This window comes from Solanum tuberosum, unplaced genomic scaffold (assembly GCF_000226075.1).
Source record: "Solanum tuberosum cultivar DM 1-3 516 R44 unplaced genomic scaffold, SolTub_3.0 scf00633, whole genome shotgun sequence".
In the NCBI taxonomy this organism is placed as follows: Eukaryota; Viridiplantae; Streptophyta; class Magnoliopsida; order Solanales; family Solanaceae; genus Solanum; species Solanum tuberosum.
In genome coordinates this window covers 102,901-116,709 of record NW_006239553.1, presented here as the reverse complement: position 1 = coordinate 116,709, position 13,809 = coordinate 102,901, and the positions used below count along the sequence as shown (strand labels likewise).

Genomic DNA, 13,809 nt, shown 5'->3' with positions numbered 1-13,809 from the left:
GAATTAGTTGTTGAGTTAAATGGTTAAGCGCCTTTTCTTCTACTTTTTTATCTTTATCCTCCACACGATTTACGGTCCACCTTCACTCTAATTTTAAAGTTTTATATGGTTAACCAATGACCAAGGAGTTCCACTAAACAAAGAAACTATATAAGGCCAATAATACCACAACAATCAAAATCACTCTGCTTTTTTCTCATTAAGAAACAAATAACAGTAAAAAAATTTTTATCTCTTTTTGGAGGGGTTACTTGCTTTCCCCTCCAAAAATTTGTCACCAACATTTCCATTGGTGACGAATTAAAAAAAAAGAAGAGCAAAATCCCATTCTAATTTATTTTTTTCCAAGTTTCCATTTTTCTGCAACTTTGAGGTATTTTGACTTTTGGGGTTCTCATAAATATGGATGACATGTATGGCAGTGATGAAGAATACTATAATGGAGAATACGAGGATGATTATGATCGTGACCCGGAACCTGAATCTGATGATGATTTATCATGTGGCAAAGCTCCTTCATGCAGGGTATAGTCAAAATTATTTCTTTTCCTTTTGATCAAGTCAAGTTCTTGAGTTCTGCTCTGTCTGCTTCGATTTGTTTGTCGTACTTTTCCTTTTTAGTATGTTTCGAAAAGAATGTTTCTTTCCTTTTCGGCAACTTTTGATTCTAACTTCTCACATGACTTGTTTAAGACCACATGTCAAGTCAAAACCAGACAAAGAAATTGAAACGGAAGGAGTATATTAGTTTTAACTTCAAACTTTCGCATTTTGCCATTGATGAAATGATTTATAGTTGCAAAAAAAAAAAAAAAGACTTATTTTAGACCATAGTTGTGAACTTCTGGTAAAATGGCAAACGAGTCTCTCTAATTTAGTCATAGTAATAAGGTAAGTTCTTTTACACTTTACAAAAAAACACTTATATGATGGCATGGAGAGTCTTGGATGCAAATACTAATTGACGAAAACGGAGAAAGCAAATTGGGCTTTCAATTATGTGATATTTGGTACTTAATGTGCTGAAAGTTGTGTGTAGTTTTGAGTCATTTTAATGTGATAATTTGGTTCTCCTTTTCTGGATTTTGCAGGTAATAAGGAAGGAATCCCTTTTAGCAGCACAGGTTAGCACATCTTTTGTCTCGATTTTCAATTTTTTTTACTAGTGTCAAGAGATGTGAATCATTTCTATAAAATTTGTAGAAAGAAGATCTACAGAGAGTAGTAGACTTGCTTTCTCTGAAGGAACATCATGCACGAACATTGCTTATTCATTATCAATGGGATGTCGATAAGGTCTTTGCAATTTTTGTTGAAAGAGGGAAAGAAAGATTGTATGTAGAAGCTGGTATAACACTAGAGGAGCAAAATGACAATCCTTCCTCCGACCCCTCAACTGAATATACATGTGAAATTTGCTTTGAAGATTTCCCTGATGAGCAAACGACGTTGATGGAATGCAATCATAGGTTTTGCAATGATTGTGAGCATCTACCATCCTTCATTTTGATCGAATTTCATCCTTTATGAGTCTAGTCACTCCTATATACGGATGATGTAGCTTAAAAGTTGTTGTTTTTTCTCATTATCTTACCTAGGTTGGACAGAGTATTTCATAGTAAAGATCAATGATGGTAAGAGTAGACGTGTAACATGTATGGCTCAGAAGTGCAAAGCGATATGTGATGAAGGAAAGATTAGGGATCTAGTCACTGCAAAGGATCCTAATTTGGCGGAGAAGTTTGATCGTTTTATCCTGGAATCATATATCGAGGATAATAAGAGGGTTAAATGGTGTCCTAGTGTTCCTCATTGTGGAAATGCAATTCGTGTTGAGGATGACGAGTACTGTGAAGTTGAATGTGCATGTGGTCAGCAATTCTGTTTTAACTGCTCGTGCGAACTGCACTCACCTTGTTCGTGTGTTATGTGGGACCTTTGGCTTAAGAAGTGTGACGATGAAGCACCCACTGTCAATTGGTTGTCAGAGAAAACCAAGCATTGCCCAAAATGTCATAAAATTGTGGAGAAGGATGGAGGATGCAACCTGGTACAGTGTATATGTGGACAGCCATTTTGGTAAGACTTATGAAGTCGAGTTTTTTCTACTTGTAATTTACATTTGTGCAAATGATTTGTTTTGTTCTTCGTAGTTGGCTCTGTGGTGAAGCTACTGGATTTGAGCACACATGGAATAGTATATCAGGTCACACTTGTGGCAGATACAAAGAAACTCATTTGAAAAGTGAAGATTCTGTAGAGGACTATTGGCGTCTTACTCACTATTATCGTCGTTATAAGGCTCATATTGATTCGTTGAAGATTGAAGCATCTGAATCGAAGAAAAAAATACTTGATAAAGTCCATAGCCTTGAAGCAAAGGAGTTCCAGTTAAAAGATTTCAGCTGGGCAATGAGTGGATTCCATAGACTCGCCTTATCAAGGCGAGTTGTCGCCTGTTCCTATCCATTTGCATACTACTATTTTGGAGATCTGTTTGCGAATGAAATAACAAAAGAAGAAAGGGAAATAAAACAGAACCTTTTTGAGGATCAACAGCAGCAACTTGAAACAAATATCGAAAGACTTTCAATGTTCTTGGAAGAGCCATTTGGTAACTATGCTGAAGATAAGCTTGTTGAGACAAGAATGAAGATTATTACTCTCTCCACAGTAACTGATGACCTCTGCAAAAACTTGTGAGTGTAAATTACATCTAATTTGCAGCAGCGCCAAGTACATATCTTGCTCATTACTCAATTTGGCTTTGTTTTCCAGGTACGAGTGCATTGACAACGATTTGCTAGTTCCTCTACAACAAGCAACTCATACAATAGTTCGTTATAGATCCAATGGTGTGGAAAAAGCATCAGAACTATAGGTAGGTGTGTAATGCATCTTTTACTATAGAGCGCGATCTCAAGACATGGAAAACAATGCAGGTTGCATTCCTAACTTGAAATGTCATGCATTGCTGAGTGAAACATTGCAAACTTTGATCATTTGGATGGCGTCGTTTTTGTGAGAAATGTTCCATTGATGGCTTCCAAACTTTAACTTCTTGTAACATTATCAATCAAATCAATTCTTAGCTTTTAGTATAGTTAGGTTGTATTATTTGGAACAAAAGAAGAGGTTCAATGTGAGTTCTTTGGAGGTAGGCCTTGACAAGTAAATTTGAACATAGTATTTACCAGAACTACAAATTTGAACTTGATTTGGTGGGGTGTGCCAGGCCTGGGCTGTAGTGCAACACCCAGGCGACGCGTGAAGACCCAAGTAGCAAGCTACTTTGATGGGTCTTCCCCCTTAAAAAATTGAGTTAATATCGTGTGAACCGATGGTTCACATATCAGATATTAAACTGATAAGAACAGATACTACACTTGATCTTAGCCAAAAGGCCGAGAAAGGTATGCTTTAACTGGTTGATGGGTTTTGCGTTTTAAGGCTCCTCTCAGCTGTTGATTTATTTGCTTGTTTCGATGTGGGAATATGAGAATATTGCAATGGTTCCTACAAGAAAGATAGTAAAGGCAGAGTAAGCCTAAACATATTTAATCAACTATGCAAAATGTAGAATAGATTTTGCACCAATGCTTTCTTTTTCTGTAAATGAAAAATGAGCACGAGATTATCAAATGAGTTGAAAATTTAAATTAGGAGTAAAAGTATTACGTTCTTTCGTATAATAACAATATATTAAATATAATCTCACAATTGGGGAAGTGTTATTTAACGTACTCTCTAATTAGTTTCGATTAAAACTTCAACAACATAAGTATCAAGAGCTCATCTTTAGTTGATGCAAGTTTTAAATTTTTTAGAATAACATGTAATATTTCTTTAGTTAATAGTAAAAAGAAAAGGTTAGTTTTGGTTTTGCTTGGAGTACTATCTTTGTAGCTCCCCTAAAAAAAGAATGTTATTAGTTTCATATTCGTCTAGAGTTCACTCTAAAATTACAGGCATCATGTCATTACCGTCATGTAAATGTCATAAATCCCTTATCCATCATCGAACAACAGCCGGGATGCAAACACAACTAGAAAAAAATAATCATATTACACTTGGGGATAATCAGAGTCAAAATGATGACTTCCACCACATTGAGATGACACTTTATGGCTGAATTATATTCTTTTCTCGCTCGTTTTTTCAAGTTTAGAATGAATAATCGACACAAATAAGTTTTCAATTTTTTTAATATTTTTTTTTTTGAAAAAAAGCAACAAAAAAATCTCTGTCCAAGAGGCCATAGGGAGTAACATTCTATCTTCAATATTTTCTTAAAGTCTTATCAATGATAAGGCAGTAACCCTAAGTATCGTATAGCATAGAAAAGTCTCGACTACTTTCGTTCAGACTTCTAATGAAAAACACTCTTTCTATGATGTCGATAAAGTGGTAATTCGAAACTAGTAATTTAGTTTTGCTATTTTGGTGATTCAAATTACAATTTTAAGATTGAAACGTAAAGGATGTTTGTCATCTAAGCAATCATCTTGTTTTGTATTAAGCCACTTGAAGTGAAATGTATTACACCTGCTATGAGAGGTAATCGTGCCACCTAGGACTCGAATACATGCAGCAGGTGAACGGCATAACGGAATTTCTCAATGATGCCTTCACCCCCGACCGGAGTCCCTTAGATATGATGCAAAAGGGCTCTTGGTCTATCCTTGATCAGAGATTTCTCTATGAAAAATATGAATCAAAGTTTGTATTAGATTTTTTAACTCCTTGATTCATGAAATTTGGAGAACCATGCATAAACCAAATAGAATTTACGAAAACAATTGCTTATAAGTGGATACATGAAAAAATTGTAATTCATCCGTTTCAATTATATGATATTTATTTACTTATAACTTGTTTTATACTTTCTATGTTTCATTTTACTTGACTCTAGTTGATTTGTCACCGTTCTTAAAAAAATTATAATTAAAGGTATTTTTTACTAATATTATAATAATATTTTAAAACTTTAAATTTGATTTTGGTTACTACTGATTGTCATCTTATGTGACTATTTAATACCAAGGGAAGTATAAAAAACCTTTCTTGTTTGTTAAAATGGACAATTAAATAAATAAATTATCTTTTAATATAAGAGTTAAAAAGTTTGTGGAATAAACAATGAAAAAAAAAGCTAATGAAGCAAAAAGAAAATTACTCCACAAGTAAAAAATAAATGCGTCGGTCAGCTAATACTATGCTGAGAAAAAAAATTAGCAGATCAAGGATCATACAGAAAGCTACTGACGACGTCGTTCCGGCTGCACTGCTAAATCTCCGTCTAGTCGCCGCCGTTCAATGTCGTCGTCGTCGATGTTAAACAACAGTGTCTCTATTGCTGTCTCCGACGACGAGCCCGACGAATTTGTCAACAAGCTTAGGGCACGAGCTCGAAGGAAGAGAAAGAAAATTGGCCTCCGAGGCAAAACCAGTTTCTCTCATATTGTCCTGAAAAAGCTCCTCAGGTGGTGGCCTTTTCTGCTATTCTTACTTGCAGCAGGTCTTCTCCTATTTGAAGCCTCTCGAATTGGAAGAAGACCTAGTTCGGTTGTTAAAAATTCGAATCCGGTGACTGGAAATAAAACTAATAAGGTTGTTGAGAAGAAACCGCCGACGAACTTGAATCGCCTGGATCTAGTGACTCATGTTGTCCATGGAGTTAGAGAACGTGAGTTTATTTTATTTTTTTCCTGAGAAGTTTTTGCAATATGATCTAAATTATCTAAGTGCCTAATTGCTTTTTGCTGTTTCGATATCAGTTTATGCTGAATGATGCACATTACTTGCTTTATTGAATTTCACGGCGTATAGGTATTTTAGGATTGGCCTGCTTGAAATATGCATATCTGTAGTCTTTGGTCCAGTATCTGATCAGAACCTCTGAATGTTACTGATTGTTATATCTATAAATTGATGAATCTTGTGCTAGGTATAAGTACAATGATAAAAATCTGGTCCTTACTATGTCAGTTGCCTTATTCAGAATCTTCCACTCCGAAATGATATCCCTTGGACTTTCCCAAGCTAGAAATTGATCACTGATCCAATTTGAGTACCTCTGCAGGATAGACCTCAACAGAAAAGAGGGCTGATCGTTGGGATATTGTTCTATATAGAAAACTAAAAAGTTTGTTTTGAATACGACACTATCTTTCTGATAATACAAATGTGTTTTCAATGAATAGAACACTAAAAAATTGTTTTGATTATGTACATGGAGATTTGGTACTTGCTTTGGAGAGACTTTTTGCTCTGTACTCAAAATTGAGAAGATTAAATTCCCCATGCGAAAGCATGTTTCAATGTGAAGGTATTGATAAATGTACACTTCCTTGTGTTTTAAATAACCTTGCTTTGTTCTTACAAGAAAGAGACTCTACTCGTACTTGTACAAAAAGGAGTTTGTTGATCAAGTAGCCAGATGGAACTGGTTGGTACTGCATCTATCAAAAGTCTGTAGCCTTTGCCAGCCAGAACATGTTAAGGGAAGCATTTCTTGGAAACACGGATAGCAGTAAAAATTCCCTGCCCCTTCATAAATGCCAATAGGACTCTTCACCTTTCATTACCAACCCTTTAGGTAGTTTCATCTGAGGCAGCTAAAGGATTACTTTTTTCATTCGGCTAGCAACTGAGTTTTCTTAAGGGTATGACAATTGGATTTAGTCTCTATTCTCTGCTTACCCTAAATATACTGTTATTAGGATCCCAAACCTCAAGCAAGTTGACTAAAGTGTAGACAATTCTGTTGTTGAAGTCTTCCAGAATAACATGTGTTCAAGGTAAAGATTTTAAATACAAGGGGAGTAAATAAAGCTTAGTTTGTTTGCAAACTAGCTTTTCTTTGTGTACAGATGATCGAAGCAAAAGTGAACTATTAAAAAGAAAAATCCAATCATTGTTATGGCTCATGTGAGATGCGGGGAGTGGGAAAGCCACCATTTAATCCTCCCAGGTAGTGGGGTTTAGGTGTTAGGTTTGCCAAAATGAAAATGAGAAAAAAAAGGTATCTCCTTATTTGGGGTCAGAAACATGACCGCTCAATCATCCTGATTTGCTACTGCATGCCTAATTCCAAAGGATGAATAATCACGTAACAAAGAGGCACCTAAAAAATGTTCAATTGAACACCTAACCTAACTATTCACATGATTTTACTAGAAGAAAACAAACGAATGAGGAAAATATATTTTTAGAGGGTGCGGAAAGGGGAAGAAGGATATGGGTATTTCAGTTAAGATGCCCCTTTTCGGTGGAGTTGGACGAAATGTCCTGGTTATGGCAAAACCCATGGAGGAGGATCATAGGTAGATGTCCCTCTAAATGAACCAATCTCAAGCTATATCCTGACCCTGCAGTAGAACTAAATGACTCTGTTGTCAAATTCTCTATCAATCACGAGAAAATCAAATCCAAATGATACTAGGAGTTAATATATGAGAATCAAAGATATTGAAAGAATCATAAATTTGGTGCTAAAATGATCTAGTTGACATATGGTACAGAATACAGATCATTTGGTTTCTCTTCGGGTAAAACTACTGTATTCAGCATTCCTTTGTGGTTAATTACATAGTGATTTTTCTTATATACAAGATATTTTACATGCTTGTCAAAGTGCTATGTTGTTTGACCCATTGTCTTCAATACTGTGTAACAATTCATGGATCTCGCAGCTTGCTTGAAGTTACTACCAACTGAAGAGCTTGAGCATCTTGATTTCCCCATGGATAAAGTACCTGCCGATCCTATTAAACGGGTGGTATACATCACAGAGGCCAATCCTGCTTCTGTAGATGATGGTATGTCATTTGAGCAACACTCGGGGGCGTCAAGATTTAATTTATTCACAGGAAACCAATCTCTTAAGCAAAGGGATGAAAGTTTTAAGGTTGTCGACCTGCGTCTTGCTTTTTGGTGATCACCTATTTATCTATGAAATGATTTATGTATCTCTCTTTCTTCTTCTTTTGACAATTTGCTTAAGCATTATCTCAGGTGAAAGGAGCGGATGCATCCATCCACTGTGGTTTTTACAGTAATAAAGGAGGCTTTAGGATTTCTGTTGAAGATAGAAGTTATATGGAATCCTGCAAAGCTGTGGTGTCAACTTGTGCATTTGGTGGTGGAGATGATCTCTATCAACCTATAGGAATGTCAGAGTCATCTCTCAAGAAGGTTATTTTTTGGGATGTTAATGCTCATGATTGATTTCCAGTCTTTAGTTTACACTATGTAAAATTGCACTTTATCACAATGTAGTTGGGTTTGGGGATTTAAAGTGGTGCAGGACACCTTAATTAATATATGTCATTGGATTAAATGATGCAGGTTTGCTTTGTGGCTTTTTGGGATGAAATTACACTTGCATCACAAGAGGCAGATGGCCATAAAGTTGGCGATGACCGTTATATCGGAAAGTGGCGCATCATCCTTGTTAAGAATCTACCATTTACAGATCAAAGGTTGAATGGTAAAATCCCAAAGGTATGCTTGTCGCCTGATCCCTCAATTTCTTGTATGCTTTTCCATTTTACAATGAACATATCCTAATACTTGAAGTGGAACTTCTGGTGATCTTGTCCTACTCCCAATATTCTTCTCCATGAGTCGTCAAGAAATATGGTGCCTTACAAAGGTGAAGTGTGATGAAGCAAATCGGAATGATGAATCAGTTTTGAAGATTAGAAATGTCTGGAAAAGAAAATTTGTTGTCTTTTAATACATCTTAAGATTTAAAAGTACGAGGATTGAATTAGTACGAGTGTGAACATTTTACTACCTAAATGATTTATAAGTATTTAATCCATGTCTAATTTAATCAGATGCTGGCCCATCGTCTCTTTCCGAATTCTAGATATTCCATTTGGGTAGACTCAAAATCCCAACTGAGGAGGGATCCGTTGGGTGTGTTGGAAGCTCTGCTCTGGCGTTCAAACTCTGTACTAGCAATCTCAGAACATGGAGCTCGGAGTAGCGTGTATGATGAGGCAAAGGCTGTTGTCAAGAAAAATAAGGCCACTCCAGAGGAAGTGGCCGTGCAGATAGCTCAGTACCGTCAAGATGGACTCCCTGAGGATAAGAGATTCAATGGGAAAAAAGGTAGAATTTCTCTTTTCCTTGTCAGCTGAAATGAAGCATATACCGTGATTGTTATCCACTGCATACTTATAGTACTGCTATTCCAAAATTGCTCAAATGAGAAGATTGTTTTCTAATCAGTAAATCATTCTCACACTCACTATATCGGTGCAGCTCTATCTGAGGCTTCAATTATTGTGAGAGAGCACACACCATCGACTAACCTGCTCATGTGCCTATGGTTTAATGAGGTGGTTCGCTTTACATCCCGTGATCAACTGAGTTTTCCATATGTCCTTTGGCGGTTCAAAGAATTCAGGAATATCAACATGTTTCCTGTTTGTACACGCAAGGATCTCGTCAATAGCATGGGCCACATAAGAAAAGCAAAGCCTCTAACAAGTTGATGTATATTTATGGTTTGCTCAAGAAAGGATAGCTGAAACAAGAACACTCAGGGCTTTCTCCAAGTTTCGAGCATATTTGCTTCCTCTATGATATGTGCTGATGACATTCAATAGAGAGAGATCAGATAGGATTAGCATATTCCTCTTTATTCTTCAGAATTCAAAGGGCACTGTTTTTGCGTAGCCCTGGTGGTATAGGGAGAGCCCGAGAAGGTTTCATCGAACGGAAGAAGAAAAAAGCAGTGATGGTATGTTGTGCATTTGAACAAACTGGCCTTCTTTAGGATGTCTTTTTTTTAACCTATTTATAATTCTTTTGTTGGTCTACGTACACACTGTTAAAATTGTGGTGAGTTTTATCAAATGTGAAGCACAAGTTTAGCTCTCTTGAATTAGTGCAGATTTTGCTGTATACTATTATGTAAAGTATTTCACTGGATATTTAGTTACTTAATTGTGCCTAGAGTGAGTAACATTTCTATACAAGTAACCCCCCTTGTATAGTGTCAACAACTCAAGTTATTATTTTATTCTTTTGATGACCGTGGTATCCGGATGGAAAGAATCAACTAGTATTTTTGTCTCCGTTGGAATTTGAACTTGAAACTGCATGACTCTCAACCGCATCAACAACACAATGAAACTGTTAGCACCCCTTTTAGTCTACCAATGTTTTACACATGGAAGATTTAAGGAAATTAAGTTATTTATTTTTTATTTCTGTTTGCAGTAATTACTACAGCTTTTTAGTTACTTGTTTTTCCTATTTTTACTTCCTTGTTTTTCAGATGGGTGGTTAATCCACCAGTGTTGTATTTAATGTTATTTGTATTTAGTGAAATGATAAGCAGAAAAGTACTTCAAACTCAAGAGATTGCAGGTTCTCTCTTAACAAACCAGCACCATAGGTAGAAAAAAGAAAACTTCAGATTTTATCTTGCAGCGTCTCATAACTAGATCCATAACTGGGGACCATATCAGAAACTCATTTACTGATTCGAAAAATATACAAAAACAGATATGAACAAATGTATTTTAATTGTTACAAATTGAAAGAATATTTAATAATAAGGTCAACTATAACAAGTCCTAATTTTCGACTAGTATACAGACCTATTTTTTTGGTTACAAATGAATTATCTTAGTTTCCAGCCTTTGTGTTAGTGACAGCAAGCCTAGAAAGAATGAAGACACATATGGAGGAAACAAAAACAGCAGCAGCAAAACAAGCAAGATCCAATCCATTAACTACAGGTATATTCTTGAACTTCTCCAATACTCCCACTTGAAGTAACATTATAAGTGCATGTCCTATTCTTGATTTGGCTTGCATTACTGATTTCATTCCCATCAATGATGGAAGTGTTTGAAAATAATACAACTTTTTGCCTGACATTTGATCATCTCTTTTAACATTAATATTTCTTGATCCCACAAACATGACATACAATCCCATTCCAAATGTAAGCATAGCAGTCCCCAATAGAAACATATCTGAAGAAAAAAAAAAAGAACGTTATTCAATTACAGTTTAACTTCTTTATGCTCATAATATAAACACTTGTTCATTCAATTCTCGATTATTAATTTCAACGTTTAAGAGAGGGAAAATGTACCAATAGCTTCGATCAATAGCTGCACGACATGTCCAAGGTCTGACTTATGTGAGAGTGCGATAAAATAGTGGACGTATGACTCTATGATTAAGTAACAGCCCTGCAATAATGAGAATATTTATTTAATTTGTTAGTCTTAAAATTGCATAAAATCAATTATTTCTTCATGATAAAATAATAATACTAGTAATTAGTACTACTAATATATTACCTCGATAAAGCATAATAATGAACCAATCAATGTCCCTGCGACTGCAAAAAGACTGAAGAACCGGCAATCCAAAATACCCTGCAAAACAGAGTTCCAATATCCAATCAGAAAAAAGGAATAAAAAACAAACTTGAGCTGAACAAAAATATTAGATAGGAGTGTATGTAATTAAATTAAATATGTCACGTAATTATTGGATCAGTGTTAGTCTCGCACCAGATCATGAGTGAATAGAAAAAAAAAAGTACATAGCTATTCCAGCTGAAATATTTGGAATAATTCGACTACGTATTTTATAACTTTTAAAGACTTATCAACACTGTGTTTACACAAATCATATTTACCATGTGAGCAATTATAAATTAAGGCGAAAAATTAAAGAAAAGTCATACCTTCTCTATGGAAGACTGTAAGTGATGCAATTTCTGCGGCATTTGTTTGAGTAAATTTTTCAAGTTTTGAAGTATCAGATCTGATACATTATTATCTGCGATTAAACTTAGATCTGAAATCTTCCAATTTTGTGTCGTAATTGGTTCAGACACAACCGCAGTACCAACAGCCTTAGTTGCTACTGTCTTCTTCTCTGCTCCGCCAACAAGGCCACCTTTGTTTAAACACTTAAACTTTAACGAATAATTATTCATCAACGAATAACAACGTTGCTGCTGCTGATTCTGGCCACCATTGTTGTCACGTAACCCCATTTGCTTAGAGGTACGTAACAATCTACCATTTACCGCCATTTTAATTAATTTCACCTTCTTTTATTTATTTTTCTCTCTTACTTTTTTTTTTCTTTCTCCATTTGAGCAAGATTTCATATTTATATATGCAATTTGAAAAGAGTGCAGAAGATTCGTGGCATATTAGTTAGTATTGTCGTAAAGTGAAATAATAATAATAATAATGTGTGTGACCTTTATTTTGGCTATTTTCTCCACTTTTCTTGGAGAGGTAGGCATAAAGGTGCATGTTCTGAATTTTTCAATGATATTTTTACATTTAGCGTGTAGGGTCATAAGCATTCTCCTCCGAACACGTGGCACTTTTGCGACTTTCTATTGGTGCAGACAAACATTAATATTTACTCCCTCCGTTTAAAAAAGAATGACTCAATTTCCTTTTTAATCTGTTTCAAAAAGAACGATCCTTTCCTTTTTTTTTTGGCAATACTTTAACTTTAACTTTCCACTTGACATATTTAAGGCCACAAGATTAAAGGGCATTTTGGTACATTTGATATAACTTTAATTAGAACCATAAGATTAACTTTCTTTTCTTAAATTTCGTTCCTAATCAAACTAGGTCATTCTTTTCTAAACGGAGGGAGTATCAATTTTAGAATATGGAAAGAAGGATTCGTTTTTGGTTTAGGTATATACGTGGTTGAATTTTAAAACAGCAGTCGCTTCCAGCTTTGTCACATTGAGCAAATCAATTAGGAGTCTCAAATAGACACAAGTTGTTATTCTTATACTACATTTTAGACGGTCATTATATTAGTATGACACATTTCAACTTCTTCCTTACCTATGAAGTTTGTAGTCCGTTAAATCAACTTCAAATTTTATTTAGACATGCAATTTAAATTTTTTAAGTTATATTTCATAGTTATAAAAAAAAAAAATTATCAAAACTTCTTCAATTTCTATACAGTTTCTTCGCAAATGCGCAAACTATATTAGTTTATACTTTATACTAGACATCGGATCCCGTGCTAGCACGGGCCCAATATGTATCATTTTTTGTTCAATTTATGTGAACAAAGACAAAATTAAAGAGTTAATCAAACTTTAATATTAATTTAAATAGTTAAATTTTTAATTATTGTTAACTATGGTAAAAATTTTTTTATGTTCTTTTAACATTCTAAATTGCTAATTATTGTCGTATGATTTGTAATATCTTTTACGCAATTTTCAAATAATAAAGGTTATTTCTTCTTTCTCAATTTATGTGGTACTAATTAAAATTTCGAGATTCAATTCAATTTTTTTTTGTCTTTAAAATATTCTATTGTTAATTACTGTAAATTATTGTACTTTCTAAGTAATTTTCAAATAATATATATTATTTTATTTGTCCAATTTTATGTGTCACCGATAAAATTTGAAGAGTTAATCAGACCTTTTACATATTTTTTATATCTTTTGAATATTTAAGTAAATAATTATTGTGATTTATAATATTTTATATAATTATTTAAAAAAGATTAAACAACAAAAAAACGAATTCATCATAGGAAAATTACCAAAGCATCCTTCAATACATCAATAATGGGTCCCACTTTTTGTTTAAAAAAATATGCATATTGGGAGGATATTTTTGTCCAAAGTGGAAATAGAATAAGTATAAAGCATTAAAGTCTTTAAAATTTTAAATTGTTAATTCTTATTGTATGATTTGTAATACTTTTACGCCATTTTCAAATAATAGAGGTCATTTCTTCTTTCTCAATTTATGTAGTACTAAA

At 34.4% G+C, this 13,809-nt stretch overlaps 3 protein-coding genes across 3 annotated transcripts; 2 read left to right on the top strand and 1 right to left on the bottom strand.

The window, feature by feature from the left end:
* The first annotated feature begins 191 nt into the window (after positions 1-191).
* Positions 192-3,164, top strand: LOC102590644 (probable E3 ubiquitin-protein ligase ARI2). Its single transcript, XM_006366384.2, has 6 exons — positions 192-525; positions 1,092-1,124; positions 1,204-1,483; positions 1,599-2,079; positions 2,154-2,699; positions 2,779-3,164. Exons 1-6 carry the CDS (start codon positions 403-405, stop codon positions 2,879-2,881), a joined length of 1,566 nt encoding a protein of 521 aa, XP_006366446.1. The 5' UTR covers positions 192-402; the 3' UTR covers positions 2,882-3,164.
* Positions 3,165-5,166: 2,002 nt separating this feature from the next.
* On the top strand, positions 5,167-9,993 carry LOC102590305 (uncharacterized). The gene is made up of 6 exons (XM_006366383.2): positions 5,167-5,686; positions 7,695-7,909; positions 8,017-8,196; positions 8,350-8,505; positions 8,844-9,120; positions 9,274-9,993. The coding sequence occupies exons 1-6, from the start codon at positions 5,317-5,319 to the stop codon at positions 9,504-9,506; spliced, it is 1,431 nt and encodes a 476-aa protein (XP_006366445.1). The 5' UTR covers positions 5,167-5,316; the 3' UTR covers positions 9,507-9,993.
* Positions 9,994-10,483: 490 nt separating this feature from the next.
* LOC102589987 (uncharacterized) lies at positions 10,484-12,201 on the bottom strand. Its single transcript, XM_006366382.2, has 4 exons — positions 11,726-12,201; positions 11,334-11,411; positions 11,123-11,222; positions 10,484-11,000 (listed from the first exon to the last, which is right to left on the bottom strand). Exons 1-4 carry the CDS (start codon positions 12,077-12,079, stop codon positions 10,648-10,650), a joined length of 885 nt encoding a protein of 294 aa, XP_006366444.1. The 5' UTR covers positions 12,080-12,201; the 3' UTR covers positions 10,484-10,647.
* Between the last annotated feature and the right edge of the window lie 1,608 nt (positions 12,202-13,809).

Coding starts and splice junctions, on each gene's coding strand:
- LOC102590644 (XM_006366384.2), top strand. CDS start 403: ATGGATGACATGTATGGCAGTGATGAAGAATACTATAATGGAGAATAC. Junction 526..1,091: donor GCAAAGCTCCTTCATGCAGG/GTATAGTCAAAA, acceptor TGGATTTTGCAG/GTAATAAGGAAGGAATCCCT. Junction 2,080..2,153: donor ATATGTGGACAGCCATTTTG/GTAAGACTTATG, acceptor TGTTCTTCGTAG/TTGGCTCTGTGGTGAAGCTA.
- LOC102590305 (XM_006366383.2), top strand. CDS start 5,317: ATGTCGTCGTCGTCGATGTTAAACAACAGTGTCTCTATTGCTGTCTCC. Junction 5,687..7,694: donor TGTCCATGGAGTTAGAGAAC/GTGAGTTTATTT, acceptor TGGATCTCGCAG/CTTGCTTGAAGTTACTACCA. Junction 8,506..8,843: donor TGAATGGTAAAATCCCAAAG/GTATGCTTGTCG, acceptor TAATTTAATCAG/ATGCTGGCCCATCGTCTCTT.
- LOC102589987 (XM_006366382.2), bottom strand. CDS start 12,079: ATGGCGGTAAATGGTAGATTGTTACGTACCTCTAAGCAAATGGGGTTA. Junction 11,412..11,725: donor TACAGTCTTCCATAGAGAAG/GTATGACTTTTC, acceptor TCTGTTTTGCAG/GGTATTTTGGATTGCCGGTT. Junction 11,223..11,333: donor CATTATTATGCTTTATCGAG/GTAATATATTAG, acceptor TCATTATTGCAG/GGCTGTTACTTAATCATAGA.